The sequence below is a fragment of the Rhinatrema bivittatum genome, chromosome 11, assembly GCF_901001135.1.
Source record: "Rhinatrema bivittatum chromosome 11, aRhiBiv1.1, whole genome shotgun sequence".
In the NCBI taxonomy this organism is placed as follows: Eukaryota; Metazoa; Chordata; class Amphibia; order Gymnophiona; family Rhinatrematidae; genus Rhinatrema; species Rhinatrema bivittatum.
This window is the reverse complement of record NC_042625.1, coordinates 69,878,053-69,897,107: the sequence shown is the minus strand read 5'-3', so window position 1 is coordinate 69,897,107 and position 19,055 is coordinate 69,878,053. Positions and strand designations below refer to the sequence as shown.

Below are 19,055 nucleotides of genomic sequence, written 5' to 3'. Positions count from 1 at the left end.
GATTTATGCCCACTATCTTGCTTTATATATGTATAGACAATGAGGAGCACAAAAAATGTTAGTTTAAAAATGTTGCTCCTAAAAGCTATGTACAAAATACCCAAGTCCAGGTCCCTGAACACCACAGGGCCCAGGACTACATTGGGGCATAGTACCAGAGACTAACACTGGCCCCGGATATGTGAGTTAACTTTGCTCCACCTCTCACCAGGAATTAAATTTCCAGTATTAGAAAAAAATTAGTTAAGCCCATACACCTTTGTACATTGAGGTATAACAACTAATACCTTCATTAATATGAAGTATTTTCTAGACTACACTGACACCAAGTGGCCATTACTGATCAGGGGAAGATATTAACATTTATTAGAATTAACTCTTCTTAGTCCATGGAACACTAGTTTAAATTCAAAAGGACCTATTGTAGACTTTTCCATCAGAGCTGGAGTGGGCGATACCTGCCTGGAGCCAATGAGAAGCAGGGGAATGATTGATTGCTAATGAACCTTATTAATTAAGTATAAACGGTGAGGCTGCCTTTCTGTAAAGAGAGATATAGTAATGAGTTGAGAATTTAATTGCAGCTTCCAGCTTGCTGACTATTTATAACAAAAGAAAGGGAAGTTTCAGGTAGCTGGAAATTTCTTGTCATTATCTGAAGAAAAGTACTTCTCCAGCAGTTCTGAGCAGATAGCTTTTTGTTATTTTGTATCAAGGGAAAGGAAGGTGATTCTTAGATATTTCCTCATTTTGAACCTGATTTGATATCTTATGTTATCTTATTTATTATCCAATATGTTTTATTATTTTGTATACGTCTGTTTGTTTTATTATATTTGATATCTTATGTTATTTTATCTTAACACAACATATTTTATTGTTTCGTTTATGTCTGTTCGTCTTTTCATATTATGTATGTAACATTTTTGTTCTCCGCCTAGGCCTTTTTTTGTGTTAGGCAGGCTACAAATTCAAATAAATTTAAATGTAAATGTAAAGCTAGATGAACAATGCACACTATTAATATTAGTATAAGTTGGAGGGAATTTTTAGATTGTGAATTATTCAGAGCAGAGAGGGAATTTTCTTTTAATTTGATGAAAGATCATCTGGTCCACACGGATCACAGATATCCCAAACATCAGCATCTGCCTCATCACCCATATGAATTGCAAAGAAGTTTGTCTAAAGGATTAGAAAATCATGTGAGATTAAACTGAGAACTTATGCTAATATTTTGGCCAGAATTTAGAAGAGAATTAAAAAAAACCAAATTTTTAAATTTTGTTGTCATGTACTGAACTGAGATATGGGGTGTTATTTCTGTTATTACTTAGAAAAAGCTACTATATTTTTCTTTCATTATAATGTCATGTGCTCCAGTTTCCTACAGAGCATGAGAATATGTTATGTAAATATGCATGCACTTATTCTGCTGTATTACTTGAAATAGAAATATTGTGTGTTTATTTCATGTTACTTTTATTTTATTCTTCAGCCTCCTGGCAGGCGTAACTTACATGCGCCAGCCAACAGCCAGCCCGCAATCCCGGGCACAGCAGCAAGATTGGCTCGGCGCGCGTAGGGGCAGCTTTTCCGGGGTTACGCGCGTAACCCTTTGAAAATCTGCCCCTCTGTGTGTTTTGTTTACTTTTTAAGAAGGAACGTATTTTCCATTTTTTTTATTAAATGAAGGATGTTTTCAACCCACCCTTCCTTCTCTTTTTGATTTGGTTGACCGGTCTTGCGCTAGTGAACTATTCTGAGCTTCTCCACCAGAGAGATTCAGTTCACACATCTAATGTTTGAAAGCAGGATCAGACATGTTTTCAGGAGCAGGAGGAGAGTGGCACCCCACAGGGTAGATCCACCTTAGATATTAATCAGGTATTCGGGGAAGCAGTTGGAAGGTACAACAAAGAGGTGAAGGAAACCGAGGAGTGTGATCATTTAATATCAGATTATCTGATCAAAAGTATTTTACATTGGGATTTGAACTGGGCCCACCATCCAACCAGTGAGGAACACCCCCTAGGAGGAAACCCTAAAACTGCCTCCTAACTTGGGAGGAATTCAGGTTGGGAAGTACATTGAATATTAAACTGCAAAGCCACAGATTTGCAAGGAATGAGTCTGTGTACTGGACCATACTGTGAAAGGACTGGTAAAAAGTTATATATTCTACTATACAACTATTATAAAACCTTGTCCTGAGTCCAGTGTGATTATTGCTCTCTGGGCCTGGGAGAGTCTTCTCGCCCCTCCCCCACCACAGGGAATCCGGGAAAATTTGGGACTAATTGACTGTAAGAGAAGGGAAAATAGCTTAAGCGGCAGGATTTACAGTGTGCCCATGGACTCCTAAGAACAGGACCCTCAGTCCCAAGACTACAACAACTTCAAGAAAACTTGAGAGGGGAAAAAAAAAAGAAAGAGTTACAAAGAAAAATACATACTAATGCATAAAACATTAAAAAAAAGTCAGGGGGAAAAAAATCATAAAATAAGTAACTCTAAATTTAAGTCCACCATATGGGGGCATATCAATACCACGATCCAGAAGGATATATATGTACAAAGAAAGAAATCCCGAGCTGCAGAAATTCCTTGAGGACAAGCACGATAGTAGTGCTCACACATGGGTGACATCATCAGAGGGAGCCCCGAGATGGAACACTTATGTCAGAACTTTGACTCGGCACACTGAGCATGCTCAGCATGCCCTAAACCACGAGTCCACGCGGGGTCCCTCTCCAGTTGCTCTTTTTCCACGGATCTGTAAGCATTGCAGCGTGAGTAAGCTCACTTTGGATGGGTTTTGGTTTTTTTTGGCCTTTTGGAAAATGATCTTTTTTGGGGTTAGCCTGCTTTTTTAAACTCTTGATACATGAGCAGACCATTACAGTTAACTCAACTTTTACCGCATGAGTAAAGAAAATGTGAGTTAAAATTTAGGTCACGTTCTATATATCAGGTCCTAAGTCATTAGTTGGCTATCAGTTTAGCCAGATAAGTTGGAGATAGTACAGGGACATTCCAGGGCAGGCTGTACTTATCCAGATAAGTTAGAAGGATAATGCTAATATCATTATTTTAATTATTTTTCATCTACTTAACTGGTTACGTTTTATTATTGCCAGTTAAGACTAAAGTTACCCAGGTGCATGTATCCAGATAACTTTAAACCTGCTATCACCATAGGCTTAGCAAGCTAAACTCATGTATTTATTTACTTTTTAAAAGCCCTTAATATTCCACACATACAGCAACTTGTTCTGAGCAGACTATAAACATTAAAGTCATAAAACAGTAAAACATATATTACTATACAGTAATCAGCACTGATACTCAGTCCAACCCAGATATCTTTAAACTCTTCCTCCGGAACACCTCTTTTTTTTATCTGGATAAGTTTTATCTGGATAATGATTGATACGGTTAAAACGTTTCTGGGAGGTAGGGGGGTGGGGGTCAACATATTTAAACCCCCAGCTTTGTCCAGCCAATTCCCAATCTTAGCCAGACAAACCATTTGGAATATTGACTTCATTTAATGGGGAGAGGTCAAGCACCAGTGATATGGGAGAGTGGAATACAGAGTCAGTTCTATAGCTAAAGAGGGTGGGGCAGTAAAGCCGGTGCTATAATTAATGGAAGGAGGCCTAGAAATGATGCTATAACTATTAAGGGGCCTAGAGCCAATTCTATAGCTAATGGAGAGGAGGGTGGAGCCAGTTTATAGCTGAAGGGGAGGAGCCTATTACCAGTTCTATTAATTGGGGCAAGGCCTAGAGATGATTCTGTAGCTAATGGGGAGAGCCCTAGAGCTAATTTTTTTGCCCGCGCTGTTTCTTGTACAATGCTAAGTTTGCTCCAGCGGCATGTGTTTGGAGGGATTTTTATTTTATTCACTTATATTCCACCTTTCAGCCACTTTGAAGCAGATTACATTCAGGTACTAAGGTCTTCCATCTTCCATGAACATTGTTGATTAACTTAGCTTTTAATTCATTTTGGCTGGCCTGTGATTTGCAGAAGAGATTGCCTGGCCGTCTTGAAAGCTATTGGGATATTATTTGTGTTATTTTGTATGCAATGCCTATTGAAATGTCATGTTCTAATTTTAAGCTGTATGATTATTTTCTTGGAGTCAAATGTAGATCTCTTTTATCGCTTCAGTACATTATTTTAATCTTTATTATCTGCCTTGAGCATAAAACTTTGGAAGGCAGAAGATAGTCTAAAATAAATAAAAAATTCAGGGCAAGCCTAGGCCTGTCTGATTAGGGTGTGTGTATGTGTGTGTGTGAGAGAGAGTGTGCACACACACAAGCAGGTCCTGTACCTGAACAGTCTCCCTCTGCACAGGAATCGCGTGAGCTCTGACAGTCTCTCCCTTCGGGGCCCTCCAGACAAGAGCATCTGTAGCTGCCCCTGTCTTCAGAGCAGTGGGCACCTTGTGGGCATGGATTGGGGTCACAGACATTCACCAAAAACTGTTAGGGAGAGAAAAAAAAAGCAAGACTCAGGTTAAAGGGCCAGAAGTCTGCAAACATACATGCATGCATGCATGAGCGAGGGAGTCACCCACAATGCTCGAATTGTACGGTATGTCTGACTCAGAACATGTGACTTAAAGCCACAGTGCTGGCTTGATTCTTCAAGGCACAAACTTGCATGGGTCACATAATAAAAACTATCACTGGTAGCATCTACTGACTTCCCTTACACACCATATGGGACATCACTGGCAGTGGCTGTTTACTCCTGACATAAGAACATAAGAAAATGCCATGCTGGGTCAGACCAAGGGTCCATCAAGCCCAGCATCCTGTTTCCAACAGTGGCCAATCCAGGCCATAAGAACCTGGCAGGTACCCAAAAACTAAGTTTAGTCCATGTTACTGTTGTTAGTAATAGCAGTGGCTATTTTCTAAGTCAACTTAATTAATAGTAGGTAATGGACTTCTCCTCCAAGAACTTATCCAATCCTTTTTTAAACACAGCTATACTAACTGCACTAACCACATCCTCTGGCAACAAATTCCAGATTTTAATTGTGCGTTGAGTAAAAATGAACTTTCTCCAATTAGTTTTAAATGTGCCCCATGCTAACTTCATGGAGTGCCCCCTATTCTTTCTATTATCCGAAAGAGTAAATAACCGATTCACATCTACCCGTTCTAGACCCCTCATGATTTTAAACATCTCTATCATATCCCCTCTCAGCCGTCTCTTCTCCAAGCTGAAAAGTCCTAACCTCTTTAGTCTTTCCTCATAGGGGAGCTGTTCCATTCCCCTTATCATTTTCGTATCCCTTCTCTGTACCTTCTCCATCGCAATTATATCTTTTTTGAGATGCAGCGACCAGAATTGTACACAGTATTCAAGGTGCGGTCTCACCATGGGGCGATACAGAGGCATTATGACATTTTCCATTTTATTCACCATTCCCTTCCTAATAATTCCCAACATTCTGTTTGCTTTTTTGACTGCCGCAGCACACTGAACCGACGATTAAGAACATAAGAACATAAGAAAATGCCATACTGGGTCAGACCAAGGGTCCATCAAGCCCAGCATCCTGCTTCGAACAGTGGCCAATCCAGGCCACAAGAACCTGGCAAGTACCCAAAAACTAAGTCGATTTCAATGTGTTATCCACTATGACGCCTAGATCTCTTTCTTGGGTGGTAGCACCTAATATGGAACCCAACATTGTGTAACTATAGCATGGGTTATTTTTCCCTATATGCATCACCTTGCACTTATCCACATTAAATTTCATCTGCCATTTGGATGCCCTGACGCTCTGTATCTCCCTCCCGTTAGCAGAGAAAACCATAGCTGGCCTGCAGCTGTTGCAATGCGGACCTCACACAGGGGGCCGGCGCGGCCGGCAGGACAGTCACAGTGGAAGCTGTTCTCCACGTCCCGGCAGCGGCCTCCATGTTGGCAGGTGCAGTCCAGGTGCTTCGTCTCGCACCAGGTGCCCGTGTAACCTGGGGGGCAGAGGCACCCATACCCATCTCTCAGAACCTAGAGGGGACGAGACAGAGGAAAACGGCAATGAAACACCCAGCACGAAAGCAAGGAAAAGAGAAAGACCACAGCGCACGGCGGCCGGCACCAAAACTTGTCCTACCTTGGAAACTGCTAGTTAGGCAGGAAAAGTTAAGAACACTGATCCACCGCTGTGGCCAGAAATGGCATTTTGCCTGGAACTACCCGACACAGAAGCTGATCTCCCTTTGCAAGGTGCGTGATGAGGAAGGGAATGGTGCAGGGTGTGTGGAGGACGGTGCAGAACAGAGGAGTGGGGTTAAGGGTTACGTTGGCCCAGTACTTTCCTGGTTTGTGTTTAGGGAACTCAGAACTCCCTCTCCATACATGCAATGTGCTATGCAGCTTGCGCCCCTGTGCCCCAGTGTCCTGGCACAGTACCCACCTGGCATTTCCCACCGTTTTGGCATCGTCCGTGGCACAGGTCGCTGCCTGAAAGCCAGATTAAAAAAGAGAGAGGGGATAAGGAGGTATCCAATTCCTCTTCTTGTGTTTTCTCACTCTTTAAGAATAAAAGGTGTGTGCCTTTTATTACAAACATGCACTGTCTGCTTTTCAAACCTTCTCCATCCTCCCCTCCAGCCCCACTCTTCAGCAGGTTCACATGAATCCCTGCGTGACTGATCAGTACAGCAGCACCCTTCAGGTTTACTCTGATTCATAATGATGGGAGGAGCGAATGGAGGAGGAGGAAGTTTCAGAAACTTCAAACATGGGCAGCTCTTCAGGAATAAAATAAAAAATGTAATAGTCTGTGTTTGTTATAAGATGCTAGAGAAATTATCTAAAATAAATCTTTCTATTTTTCCTAGGGTTGGCAAAGTTTCTTAGGCACTCTCAAGTTAAATTAAGGTGACCAGAGACCATGTTATCAGAAACAAACTGACTGGCCGATACAGTATAGTGCGCTCCGACGGAGCGCACTGTTAACCTGCCATTGGATGCGCGTTTTCCCTTACCCCTTATTCAGTAAGGGGCGGAAAACCCGCGTCCAACCCACGGAACCTAATAGCGCCCGCAACATGCAAATGCATGTTGATGGCCCTATTAGGTATTCGCGCTCGATACAGAAAGTAAAATGTGCAGCCAAGCCGCACATTTTGCTTTCAGAAATTAGCGCCTACCCAAAGGTAGGCGTTAATTTCTGCCAGCGCCGGGGAAGTGCACAGAAAAGCAGTAAAAACTGCTTTTCTGTGCACCCTCCGACTTAATATCATGGCGATATTAAGTCAGAGGTCCCGAAGGGTGAAAAAAAAATTTTCTTAAGTCGGCCGGCAGCTGTCGGGTCGAAAACCGGACGCTCAATTTGCCAGTGTCCGGTTTCCGAGCCCTTGGCTGTCAGTGGGCTTAAGAACCGACGCCGGCAAAATTGAGCGTCGGCTGTCAAACCCGCTGACAGCCGCCGCTCCGGGCCAAAAGGAGGCGCTAGGGACGCGCTAGTGTCCCTAGCGCCTCCTTTTGCCCGTTTCTACTGCCAGACCTAATTTAAATACTGAATCGCGCGCACAGGAGAGTGGCCTTTGCGCGCGCCGGGTGAGCAGGCATTCGCCCGCTCTCCCGCGGACTTTACTGAATCGGCCCGTTTGTTAGTCTTAGTTTTAACCCCGGTGTATGATTGAACCTGTAGTTCCTGCCTTGGATCTCCCAGATCATAAAGGCAGGGGTTATAACTAGGATTGGCTCAGCCTGTCCAGACGAGATGGAACCAGCAGGCAACCCCATGGCTAACCCACAACCAAGCTGGGCTCAGAAGGGGAACACTGGGATTTTACTTACGAGTGTCGCAGTTAGGCCCACTCCAGCCCTCTTGGCAATCACAGAAGTAGCTGCCAATCAGGTTCTTGCAGCTTCTGGTGTGCAGGCAGGGAGCTCGCTCGCATTCATTAACATCTGAAAGTAAACAGAGCAGGAGCAGAGGGCGTGGGTCAGAGAAAAGAGCCAGGGGCACCCGACATACATATGATACCAGAATCTATGTGATAGTGGTGAGCATTATTTGTTGGTATGGCAGAGGGTGAACTACATGACAATATTGTGTGTGCTCAGTGAAGCGGAGTATGGGCATCAATGCTTACTGTTTCCTTGCTCTGCCTTGATCAATTGCTTGGCCCATTTTGGCTATTTTTTATTATCCATTGGAAGGTTTTAAGCCGTTTAGGTTTTCTTTGGCTTTCAGTATTGTCATTTGTTTTAAATTCTGATTTTGGACACTGTAAATCACTGACAAAATTGCATTGACTAGTAGCCAGTCAGATCACATAAATAATAATAATGAGAATAAGCGCAGTAAAATATTACCTTTCAACACCAGATAAGATGACATCTGAAGACGGAGCCCACATGGTTTCAAAATATTTGAAATCTCTGGACAATTTTTACGTTGGCCCACTAAAATCATCAGAGCTTGCAAAGGACCCTGGGCGTCCCTGCTTGTCACTATTGACCAGGGGGCAAACCAAAAACTCAACCGCCAAAACATGTGGTGTACGTGAAGCTTCCTTGGGGTTCAACCCCCCCCCACCCCCCACCCCACACACACACACACACACACACACGCACACACACAAACACACACATTTCCACACTGGACTCACCCAGCCTGCAAGTCTTCCCTGTCCATTCAGGGGGGCAGACACAGCTGTAACCAAGTAGGAGCTCATGGCACGTTCCACCATGTGCACAGGGCTGTGACGCACACTCGGCGATCTCTGCAGAACCCAGAACAAAAGGGGAGTTACAGAAAGAAGTGACATGCCTTCTGGTGCCACCACTATTGAGAATTTCTGAAGTGCTATTAGATAGGCACAGCACTGTACAGATACTGGATACTGACTGCGGCCAGAGATGGAGCATGACGCACTGATATGAGCAGGAGCATGGGGGGGGGGGGGGCAGGTGGGGAAGGAAGACAGGGCAATTGGTGGGGGGGGGGGGGGTTGTAAGGCAGGGGTGTAGCGACAAGGATACACTTGCCCACACCCGCCTCTTGCTCTACTGTTTCTAGTTCTTACCGGCCTTGCACAGCTCCCCGGCCCATCCTGGAGCACAGAGGCACCGGAATCCCGAGTTCGTCTCCAGGCAGGTTCCTCCATTTAAGCAGGGACTGGATGGGCAGGAAAACTCATCTGAGAGGGGAAAGAGACAGAAGGTAAGGGGTTGCTGCCCCCTTATTGTAAAATGCATACCCTCTTGCCGTCTTATGGCCCGATACAGTAAAGTCCGTGGGAGAGTGGGCGAACAGGCCACTCTCCTGTGCACGCGATTCAATATTCAAATTAGGCCCGGTGGTAAAAAGAGGCGCTAGGGACACTAGCGCGTCCCTAGCGCCTCTTTTTGGACAGGAGTGGCGGCTGTCAGCGGGTTTGACAGCCGACGCTCAATTTTGCCGGCGTTGGTTTTCAAACCCGCTGACAGCCACAGGTTCGGAAACCGGACGCCGGCAAAATTGAGCGTCTGGTTTTCAACCCACGAGCCGCGGGCCGACTTCAAATTTTTTTTTTTTTTAACTTTTTGTAACTTTCGGGACCTCCGACTTAATATCGCCATGATATTAAGTCAGAGGATGCACAGAAAAGCAGTCTTTACTTCTTTTCTGTGCACTTTCCCGATGCCCGGAGAAATTAGCGCCTACCTTTGGGGAGACATTTTTGAAATGCAAGATTTGTCCAGGTAACTCCCAGAATATTGCCCTCACGGTATACAGATGAGAGTTGATCTCATGGTGCTGTAAGACGGTCTCCCCTTGTCCACATCCCCCCACTGCTCCTCCATTGCCTGTACTCACATTTCTCACAGTTGCGGCCATAGAAGCCCCCTGGGCAGAGACATTCGTACTGGTCTGGTTCAGTGTTGGTGCAGGTGCCTCCGTTCTGACAGGGCTGCAGGGAGCCACAAGAGTTCAGATCTAGGGGAACAGAGTATTTAAGTAGCTGTGCACAGATGCCTACTCCGTTTTGCCTATTTCCTCCCACCTCCCACGTTTTACTGCATTAGCCAACACAGTTCAATCATCGATGGATCATCAAGATCAGAGGCGACTCTCCTCTGAAATGCATCACTCAGTCCCAGCTTCTCCCAGCAGAAGGTGCTGTAGGGAATGGTGCAGGACCACTGCCTGTGGGCAGGTGGGAGCGCACAGCTCCTGCAGTCCTAGTTTTTCTCAGCAGAAGCTGCAATAGGGAATAGAGCAGGACCACAGGCTTGGGTAAGTGGGGGGCTCACAACTCCTGCAGTCCCAGTTTCTCCCAGCAGAAGGCGCTGTAGGGAATGGCTAGGAACACTGTCTGTGGGAAGGTGGGGGATCACAGTTACTGCCCGCCCAGCTTCTCCCAGCAACAGCTTACATAAGTAGGATTAGAGGAGGCAGAGACTGAGCAAACACTTAAAGATATCAATGAGTAGTGAGGGGTTAGAATGGGATCACCTTTGTCACAGAGCAGGCCACCCCAGTTGGTGTCACAGACACATTTCCACGGTTCAAAGCAGGTGCCATGGACGCAGCCTGGGAAAGGAATACACTCATCACAGTTCTGCCCTTTCCATCCATAGTGACATCTGAAGAAAGGAAGGAGAGAGACAGAGAGAGAGAGAAAGACAGTAACGTCCCACACTGCACTGGGGAGAGGTTTCAGCAGACTTCCATGATACTCTCACCCCTGTACTGTAGCACTAGAGGAGTTCCCCCAGGTCCCTGTAACCTCCTGGGCTCTGCTCCCCTCTCACTCCTGTACTGTAACACTAGAGGAGTTCGCCAGGTCCCTGTAACCTTCTGAGCTCTGCTCCCCTCTAACCCCTGTACTGTAGCACTAGAGGAGTTCCCCCAGGTCCCTGTAACCTTCTGGGCTCTGCTCCCCTCTCACCCCTGTACTGTAGCACTAGAGGAGTTCCCCCAGGTCCCTGTAACCTTCTGGGCTCTGCTCCCCTCTCACCCCTGTACTGTAGCACTAGAGGAGTTCCCCCAGGTCCCTGTAACCTTCTGGGCTCTGCTCCCCTCTCACCCCTGTACTGTAGCACTAGAGGAGTTCCCCCAGGTCCCTGTAACCTTCTGGGCTCTGCTCCCCTCTCACCCCTGTACTGTAGCACTAGAGGAGTTCGCCAGGTCCCTGTAACCTTCTGAGCTCTGCTCCCCTCTCACCCCTGTACTGTAACACTAGAGGAGTTCCCCCAGGTCCCTGTAACCTTCTGGGCTCTGCTCCCCTCTCACCCCTGTACTGTAGCACTAGAGGAGTTCCCCCAGGTCCCTGTAACCTTCTGGGCTCTGCTCCCCTCTCACCCCTGTACTGTAGCACTAGAGGAGTTCCCCCAGGTCCCTGTAACCTCCTGGGCTCTGCTCCCCTCTCACTCCTACACTGTAACTGCGACAGGAGAGAACAATCAGGGGATGGCTGCAGTAGATGAGGTCCTCTATAGGAGCTGCTTCTTTCGTCCAGCAGTAGGCTTCTTGCTTGGGATACAGAACGTGCGGGTTCAAATCCCTAGATTCCCAGTTGAAAAAATATAGCCTTGTAGCACAGTGAAGCGTGCAGCAATTGTGCCACCTTCGTAGATTGCCACGGGCGTGGCCTGACTAACTTTGAGCAGGGCAGCACACCGATTTTCGGGGTCACCAGTGCCCTGTGATTCTCTGGCATGGGAGGAGCCTCGCATTCAGGTTCCTGCCGCAGAAGATAGGGGAGCAGGCTGAACGGCAGCTGAGGGCATCTCTCCCCCTCCCCACCGGCTGCCAATTGAATTGAGAGCAGCAGTAACTACTTGGGCCACTTCCTCTTTTCCTGCACTGAAGCATTTTGCCCCGCAGGGTTATAAGTGCAAGACGCCGGCTCGGCAGCTGCTGGGGATGGGGAGAGAGGCGCTGGTTAACGGATCAAAAGAGGTGGGAACAGGCGATTGGCGCTGGTGTACGAATGTGCCGGAATGGATGTGAGCTGTAGTGGGGGTGGGGGGAAGACATCAGAGAGGGTGTGGAACAGACCCGGATTTAGACATAGACGATAGAGATTAACTGCCTCTGGCGCCAGATTTTCATAGGCCAAGGGTGGCCAACTCCGGTCCTCGAGAGCCGCAAACAGGCCAGGTTTCAAGGATATCCACAATGAATATGCCTGCCACAGATTTGCATGCAACGGCGGCAGTGCATGCAGATCTCTGTAATGCATATTCATTGTGGATATCCTTGAAACCTGGCCTGTTTGTGGCTCTCGGGGGGGGGGGGGGGAACGGACCGGAGTTGGCCATCCCTGTCATAGGTGCTGGAGCAACGCACTGTCATGCCGCTTATCCAGGCCTGCAGCCATGCGAGCGGCATGGCTGCACCAGCAGAGCACCATGGTGCTCTGCTGGCACCGGCCTGTCAACAGCGGGCAATTTTGGGAAGGAAGATCAGTACTGGGCCTTGCAGGCGGGTCCCACCGCAGGGTTTCTGAATGTGTGAGGGCTGACAACTCCCACACTGAATTTCCTTTCCCAACGTGTCTACTGTTGTCAGGCTGGCACCTGTATAGAGGACGGCAGGAGTGCCTCTCAGGTGGGTGATGGGGGCGGTGGGGATGAGCCCTTGCCTATGAGCCAAGTTAAAGCCAGCCCTGGTGTGGAAGGTGAGTGTGTGAGACTGAGTGAGGAGATAGGGAGGGGGGCAAGAGGATGCAGGAGGAGTGAGGGAATCGGAGGGGGTGTGGAGGAGAGTATGTGCATAAGTGAAGGATTTGCCATTAGGAGGATGAGAGTGAGGAGATTCCCTCTCCTCCGCTCTGCCCCTCTTCTCCTCCGACATTCCCTCTGCTGTTCCTCCTAGCCTGAATCCCACCCCCATCTGAGATATTCTCCTCCCCCCAGATCCCCTCCCTTTATTCTTTATGTCCCCTCCTCCCTTTCCCAGCACAGACCACTAAAATCCCTCTCCCCCCACCCCCAAAAAAAAACAAAAAAAAGAGCAACGAGGGTGGAGGAGAGAGAGAGAGATGAAAACATGTGGGGGGATGGGCAGGGGGGACAGGATCAGGTGGGATGGAAGAAAGAGGACAGGGCAGGGGCTGGCTGGTGTGGCCCTGCCTACGGTGGCAGCAGTAAGCCTGGAATCACAGGAGTCCCTGTGGACCTGTGACCTCGAGCCTGCCAGCAGAAAAGGTCCGTGCAGTCCTAGCGCAGCTTCATACACCCCTGGCTTTTCCCTGCCACTAAGGGAGAGTGTGAAAGAGATGATGCTGGGTGCTGTGGGGAAAGAGAGAGAGCAAGGGGGGGGGACGACAACAGAGAGAGAGGGGGGGAGGGGGAGATGTTGCTGAGGCCCCTCCTCACCACTGCTCAGCCATGAAATTATCTGCACAACGGTAGTGCACACCCACACCAAAAATATTAGGAGGGAACCTTGCCTGAAACATGAAACTGGTCACCTGGGGGAATTCCAGTTCCTACCACCCGCAGACCACTCACCTTATTCAGGAGGGCCCTGTGCGGGGCAATACCAAAAGCTTTGCTGAAAGCCAAGGAAACCCCCATCCAGTGCCCGCCCCTGATCGAATGTATCAGATTGATCTGACCCCGTCTGCCTTTGGTGGAACCTCGCTGCCTCACAGATGGGCTCCACTTCCCTGTCATCCCGGGACTGTAATGCTAGAAAATTTCCACCGTGTTCCTACTGCTGCGCTCCCTCCCTTCCTATCCCCACCCTGGCTGTGCGAGAGCTGCTGGTCTCAGGCTGGTGGCATCGGGCCCCAGGACTTCCATTTCCTTCCCACAGCTGGAAGATGCAGCAACACCCACAGAGCCGGGGGTGGAACACCAACCTCCCTGACCCAGAAACTTTGGCACACCCTGCCTTTTCTTCCTGCCCAGCAGAGAGAGAGTGAGTGAGTGAGGGGAGAGTGCCTGAGAGATAAGGGAGACGGGCACCTGTACCAGAAGCCTCGCTTTCTCAGCTTCACCATGTTGCCCCTGCTCCCGCTCCCTTACCAATCTCTCGCCACCTGTCAGCAAGCTACGCTCTTACTTGCAGCTACCGGAGGACTCCAGTTCATCTGAGATGGCCTGAGCCAGTCTTGATTTTTTTTTGCCCTTGGGAGCCCGTGTGCATGACACAGATGTACAGCACTTAGGGCACCCACTTAGAAAGTCGGGTGGGGGAGTAGGTAGGCAGCTGCTGACTGGCTTGGCAGGTGGGCACCACACCGAGGAGCCAATGGGATAAGGTGCCGTAGACTGAGCATGCATTTTGTTTGCGTAACTGTACTCTCTATTTAAAAAGGAGCTTAGCACACAAGAAATGTGTGCACACACGTGGGTCAAAATGTGCACACATATTAGTGCTCCTCCATGCTAATGAAGGCATTAGCTATTACTGTCCAATGCAGCAAGGTGCGTTAAAGCCCTGAAGGTTTAACTCGTGTCTTTTAATGCTGGAAATGTAACTCCTGGGTCTGAGGGGTAGGAAAGTTAACTCTCGTTTCTGGGGTTCTGTGCCAGCGTGATCCAGAGGGGTCCTGGGTGTCCTGGACTCATGTCTCCTAGGTCCAGGGTGGCCCACTGTACCCGAGACCACTCTGGCACAGCCCCATAGAGCAAACTACTCCCAGAAATACAAGTTTACTTTTATTCCATCTCTGACCCAGGAGCCCAAGCATAAAAACAAAACAAGAGCTAAGCACTGGGGTATCTGAACCAGTGGGACTCTGTCCCTACCTGTACCTTATCACTAACAACCTCCACTCTACTACCCGACTTCACTCGTCTGAAAACTCCCCCTCCTCCCCAGCTGTGTACCTTTTCAGTTTTATGCACACAAATCATGTTTTCTATGTGCTCCTCACATTGGGGCGGATGCAATAAGGCTGAGCACTCAGTTCTACTCACGTGTGACCACATTTTCAGTTTGGCATGCTTTTTCTTAAATCCCAATGCATTGGCACGCCATTAGCATACTGCATCAGCAGTTAACCTTTTTTTTTAATCGGGCAAGCAAACGTGCTGACATTGAGCGCACATTGCTTTCCATCAGCCCCGCTGAAGCAGCAGAGTCTCGGATCCTCGCTGGGCACTTACCTGCACTCTCCAGGCACTTTGCAGAAACCATGGGTCTCGTGGCAGCCCTGCCGACACGTGGCTGCAATAAGAAAGGAGAAGACCCAGATCAACCTGTGCACCTATGAGAAGGCAGCTGCCGAAATCACTTACTAAGCAATGGCAAGGCAGAGAATGAGAGAACATAAGAACATAAGGAATGCCATACTGGGTTAAACCGAGGGTCCATCAAGCCCAGCATCCTGTTTCCAACAGTGGTCAATCCAGGCCATAAGAACCTGGCAAGTACCCAAGCATTAGATAGATCACAAGCTACTATTGCTTATTAATTACCGTAATAACAGTTTAGAGATGTAACCTCTAGGAATTTATCCAAACTTCCAGAGTTTAACTATGCGCTGAGTGAAAGAATTTTCTTCAATTGTTTTAAATGAGCTACTTGCTAACTTAATGGGGTGCCCCTGGTCCTTCTATTATCTGAGAAAGTAAATAACCGATTTACATTAACTTGTTCAAGTCCTTTCATGATTTTGTAGGCTTCTATCATATCCCCCCCTCAGTCGTCTCTTTTCCAGACGGAACAGCCCTAACCTCTTCAGCCTTTCCTCATGGGGCAGCCGTTCCACGCCCCTTGTCATTTTGGTCGCCCTTCTGTGCACTTTCTCCAGTGCAGCTATAGAGAGCATCAGGATAGGTAAGAAACACAAGACCCAGCTACTCTACCCAATACTCTTTCTTGGAATACGACAGAGTCTACCTGGACCTTGGTTTCTCCTTCACTTTCCTGTAACTCTGTGCTTCTCCCAGGCTTTCTTGGATTCTGTTACTCTTTTTGTCATTAGCGGCCCCTTGTCCCGAGAGGTTGGTCCATGCTTCCACCACCCTTTCTGTGAAGAAATATCTTCTGATGTTCCTCCTGATTCTACGCGCCTGGGGCCTTGGAGCATGACCCCTTGTTCAGAACATCCTTTCTACTGAAAACAATACTCCTTGTGCTTTATTATTTCATTTCTGTTCCATTTGTTTCTGTTAAACCTCAGGTGCAATCTGTTGCCTCTAATCTCATGATTTTTTTTAATTAACAGCCAATCAGTTAGACAGATAATTCCTGTATTACAGGATATGCTTACGTCTGAGGTTCCTGATCTTTTGTGCATAACTGAGTCCTGGATTACTAGTGCTGACTCCACTCTTCTGAACTGCCTGTGCCCATCGGGCTACTCTGTCATCTCCCAGCCTCAGGCCAAAGGCCATGGGGGCAGGCTACTGGTGAGTCATAAGAGTGTGTATAAGCTTTCCACTGAAAATCTTGGTGCAGGTTCATCTCTCGAGATGTTAGCTCTTTTTTCTGACATTTCTAGCTCAACTCAAATTGCTCATTGATTTTTTAACAACTGCTCCAATCGAATGCTGACTTGGATAACGCGTTAATTGTTGGTGATTTTGATTTACACTTGGGCATGGCGCCCTTTCCACCAGTAGGAAGTGAGCAGCTCTTGAATGGTATATCTGGACTTGGCTGGCAGCAAGTGGATGACCAAACTACTAACAAACTAGGCTATACATTGAACCTAGTTTTTGTAAACATTTCTCTGCTTGCTAAACATCACATACAGCTTAAAATGACTCCTGTACCTTGGTCCAACCATTATTTAATTAGTTTTAAGGTTTGGGTATCCTATTCATTCCCTTGTTTTGATCCTGCTCAGAACTTGGTGGCAAGAAGAGGTCATATTGATCATGATACTCTCTGTACTGCTCCAATGGCAAAACCTAGATGTTGACAACTTATGTAATGCTGAATCAGCGGTTTCCACATGGGATCATGCCGTAGTTACTGCACTAAATACAATTGCCCCTCTTTGTTTAGTTTTGATTTCACGTTCTAAAAAAATCTCATGGATTTCTTCTGAACTATTTTCTCGCAGACGTTCTTTAAGAAAACCAGAATGCCTGTGGCATTGATCAAACTTGAAAATTGCCCAACTGAAATATAAAGAGATGCTTCTTGTTTATAAAAGTAAAATTGAGGCTGCTGAGAAAGCTTACGATGGCTCTCAGAGCCAAGCCACAGGCAGCAACCCCAAACCTTTATTATAATTGCCCACAATTTCTCATCACTTCCATCTACGGATAGTAAGCCATACTTTTCTAGTCCAGCTGAGCGTGAGTCCTTCATCTCGGCATTGTCTTCAAAAATTGAGAATATTTCATTCTCCTTCAAGTCTGTACCTCGGTGATACGAGAAATCTCTGGGCGCGAGAGAAACAAGTGATACAGAGCCAGAGGGAGTCTTGGTTTGGGCAGAAATATGGGCCATTCAGCCTTTGTCTGCCAGCATTTATTTGGCTGTCCATAACTTGGAAACCAAACGAATACAAGCACAAAAGGAAAGGAACAAGAGAAGACAGGTGCAACTCTGCAACTTCATCAACTGCAGGTTGCACCTGCGTCACCTGTGGTCTGTGGGTGGGTCAAGGCTTGGTCTTACGTCACATCGAGCGGACTCAGAAATAAAATGTAGTCTCATTTGGAGTTAGTGAAAACTCACACGCTATCAATGATGATGGGAGACTCCCTCTTCTTCATATGAGGCTGATCACCCCGCGCCTTAGTTCACTTGTTTCCAGCTAACCTTAGACACCAAAGTTCCTGGAAGCATCTAATTTAGGAAAACTGTTGAATCTCCTAGGTTTAGGCACTTTACAGGCCGATACAGTAAAAACTGCGGGAGAACAGGCGAGCGCCCGCTCTCCCGGCGCATGCACAGGCCACTCTCCTGTGCACACGATTCAGAAAAAAAAATTATTCAAATTAGGGCCCACGGTAAAAAGAGGCGCTAGGGACACTAGCGCGTCCCTAGCACCTCTTTTTTGACAGGAGCGGCAGCTGTCAGCGGGTTTGACAGCCAACGCTCAATTTTGCCGGCGTCAGTTCTCAAAAAGCAGTTTTTACTGCTTTTCTGTGCACTTTCCCGGTGCCGGCAGAAATTAACGCCAGCCTTTGGGTAGGCGCTAATTTCTGAAAGTAAAATGTGCGGCTTTGCTGCACATTTTGCTTTCTGTATCGCGCGGGAATGAATAATAGGGCCATCAACATGCATTTGTATGTTGTGGGTGCTATTAGTTTTGGGGGGTTGGACACGCGTTTTTGACGCGCTATTACCCTTTACTGAATAAGAGGTAAAGCTAGAGCGTCAAAAACATGCATCCAACCGCAGGCTAACAGTGCGCTCTGGCGGACTGTATTGTAGTGCACTGTATTGCATCGGCCTGTTAGTTAGGTGTTCAGTGCTGAACTCTGTTCCCCTGATCTGGTCCTGCCCAATTTTGGTGCTCAGCAAGGTAGAAGATTTATTTAGCCCTATTAAAGTTAGACCCCTAGCTCTTTTTTAATATCGACTTCCTTGTTACTATAACTATAACTCCATGTATCTGGTTTGGCAAAACCAAGACTGGATCAACCTGTTTGGGGTGACCAGTGTGAAGCAGTGACCCTGGTGAATGCCTACATCCAGCCTTGCTGGCTACCCCAGCCTACCTTCCTTGCACTCGGGCCCAGTCCATCCATTCAGGCAGACCTTGTTCCCGCTGACATCACAGCTGTAGTGGCCGAAGTAGTCATCGCGGTGTCGGCAGAGCTTGTTGCAAGATGGGCCGTAGTAGTTCTCGTCACAGCGCACCCGGATCTTGTATTCCATCAGGGTCCCCCGGCCATCACTGCGGAAGGACTGCCAGTGCTCGCCCGGGCTCAGCATCCCTGAATGGGTCACCTGCTCTATCAGGAGGCCATCACCTAGAGGAGAGGCAGCTAGCAAAAGTCAGTAAATCCCACCGCTTTCAAGGACACAAATGGGAGCCCTGGTGGCCTTCCCGATCACATGCATACAGCCACTTCTGGGGAAGAAGGGCTGGCAGTAATGTTTTCTGCATCTAACTACATGGCCCATTGAGGTAAAGTGACTCAGCCCAGGGTTACAG

General features: G+C 47.5%; 1 protein-coding gene across 1 annotated transcript in view; it reads right to left on the bottom strand.

Annotated features, from left to right (window-relative positions):
• Positions 1-19,055, bottom strand: part of LOC115073224 (protein jagged-2-like) — a 54,951-nt gene that overhangs the window by 3,334 nt on the left and 32,562 nt on the right. The window contains exons 4-13 of the mRNA XM_029571492.1: positions 18,616-18,870; positions 15,097-15,157; positions 10,487-10,617; positions 9,848-9,967; positions 9,075-9,188; positions 8,658-8,771; positions 7,840-7,953; positions 6,449-6,495; positions 5,875-6,039; positions 4,346-4,496 (exon numbers count right to left, since the gene is read on the bottom strand). Of these exons, the coding sequence (XP_029427352.1) occupies positions 4,346-4,496; positions 5,875-6,039; positions 6,449-6,495; positions 7,840-7,953; positions 8,658-8,771; positions 9,075-9,188; positions 9,848-9,967; positions 10,487-10,617; positions 15,097-15,157; positions 18,616-18,870 (1,272 nt within the window). The remainder of the gene's footprint in view (positions 1-4,345; positions 4,497-5,874; positions 6,040-6,448; positions 6,496-7,839; positions 7,954-8,657; positions 8,772-9,074; positions 9,189-9,847; positions 9,968-10,486; positions 10,618-15,096; positions 15,158-18,615; positions 18,871-19,055) is intronic.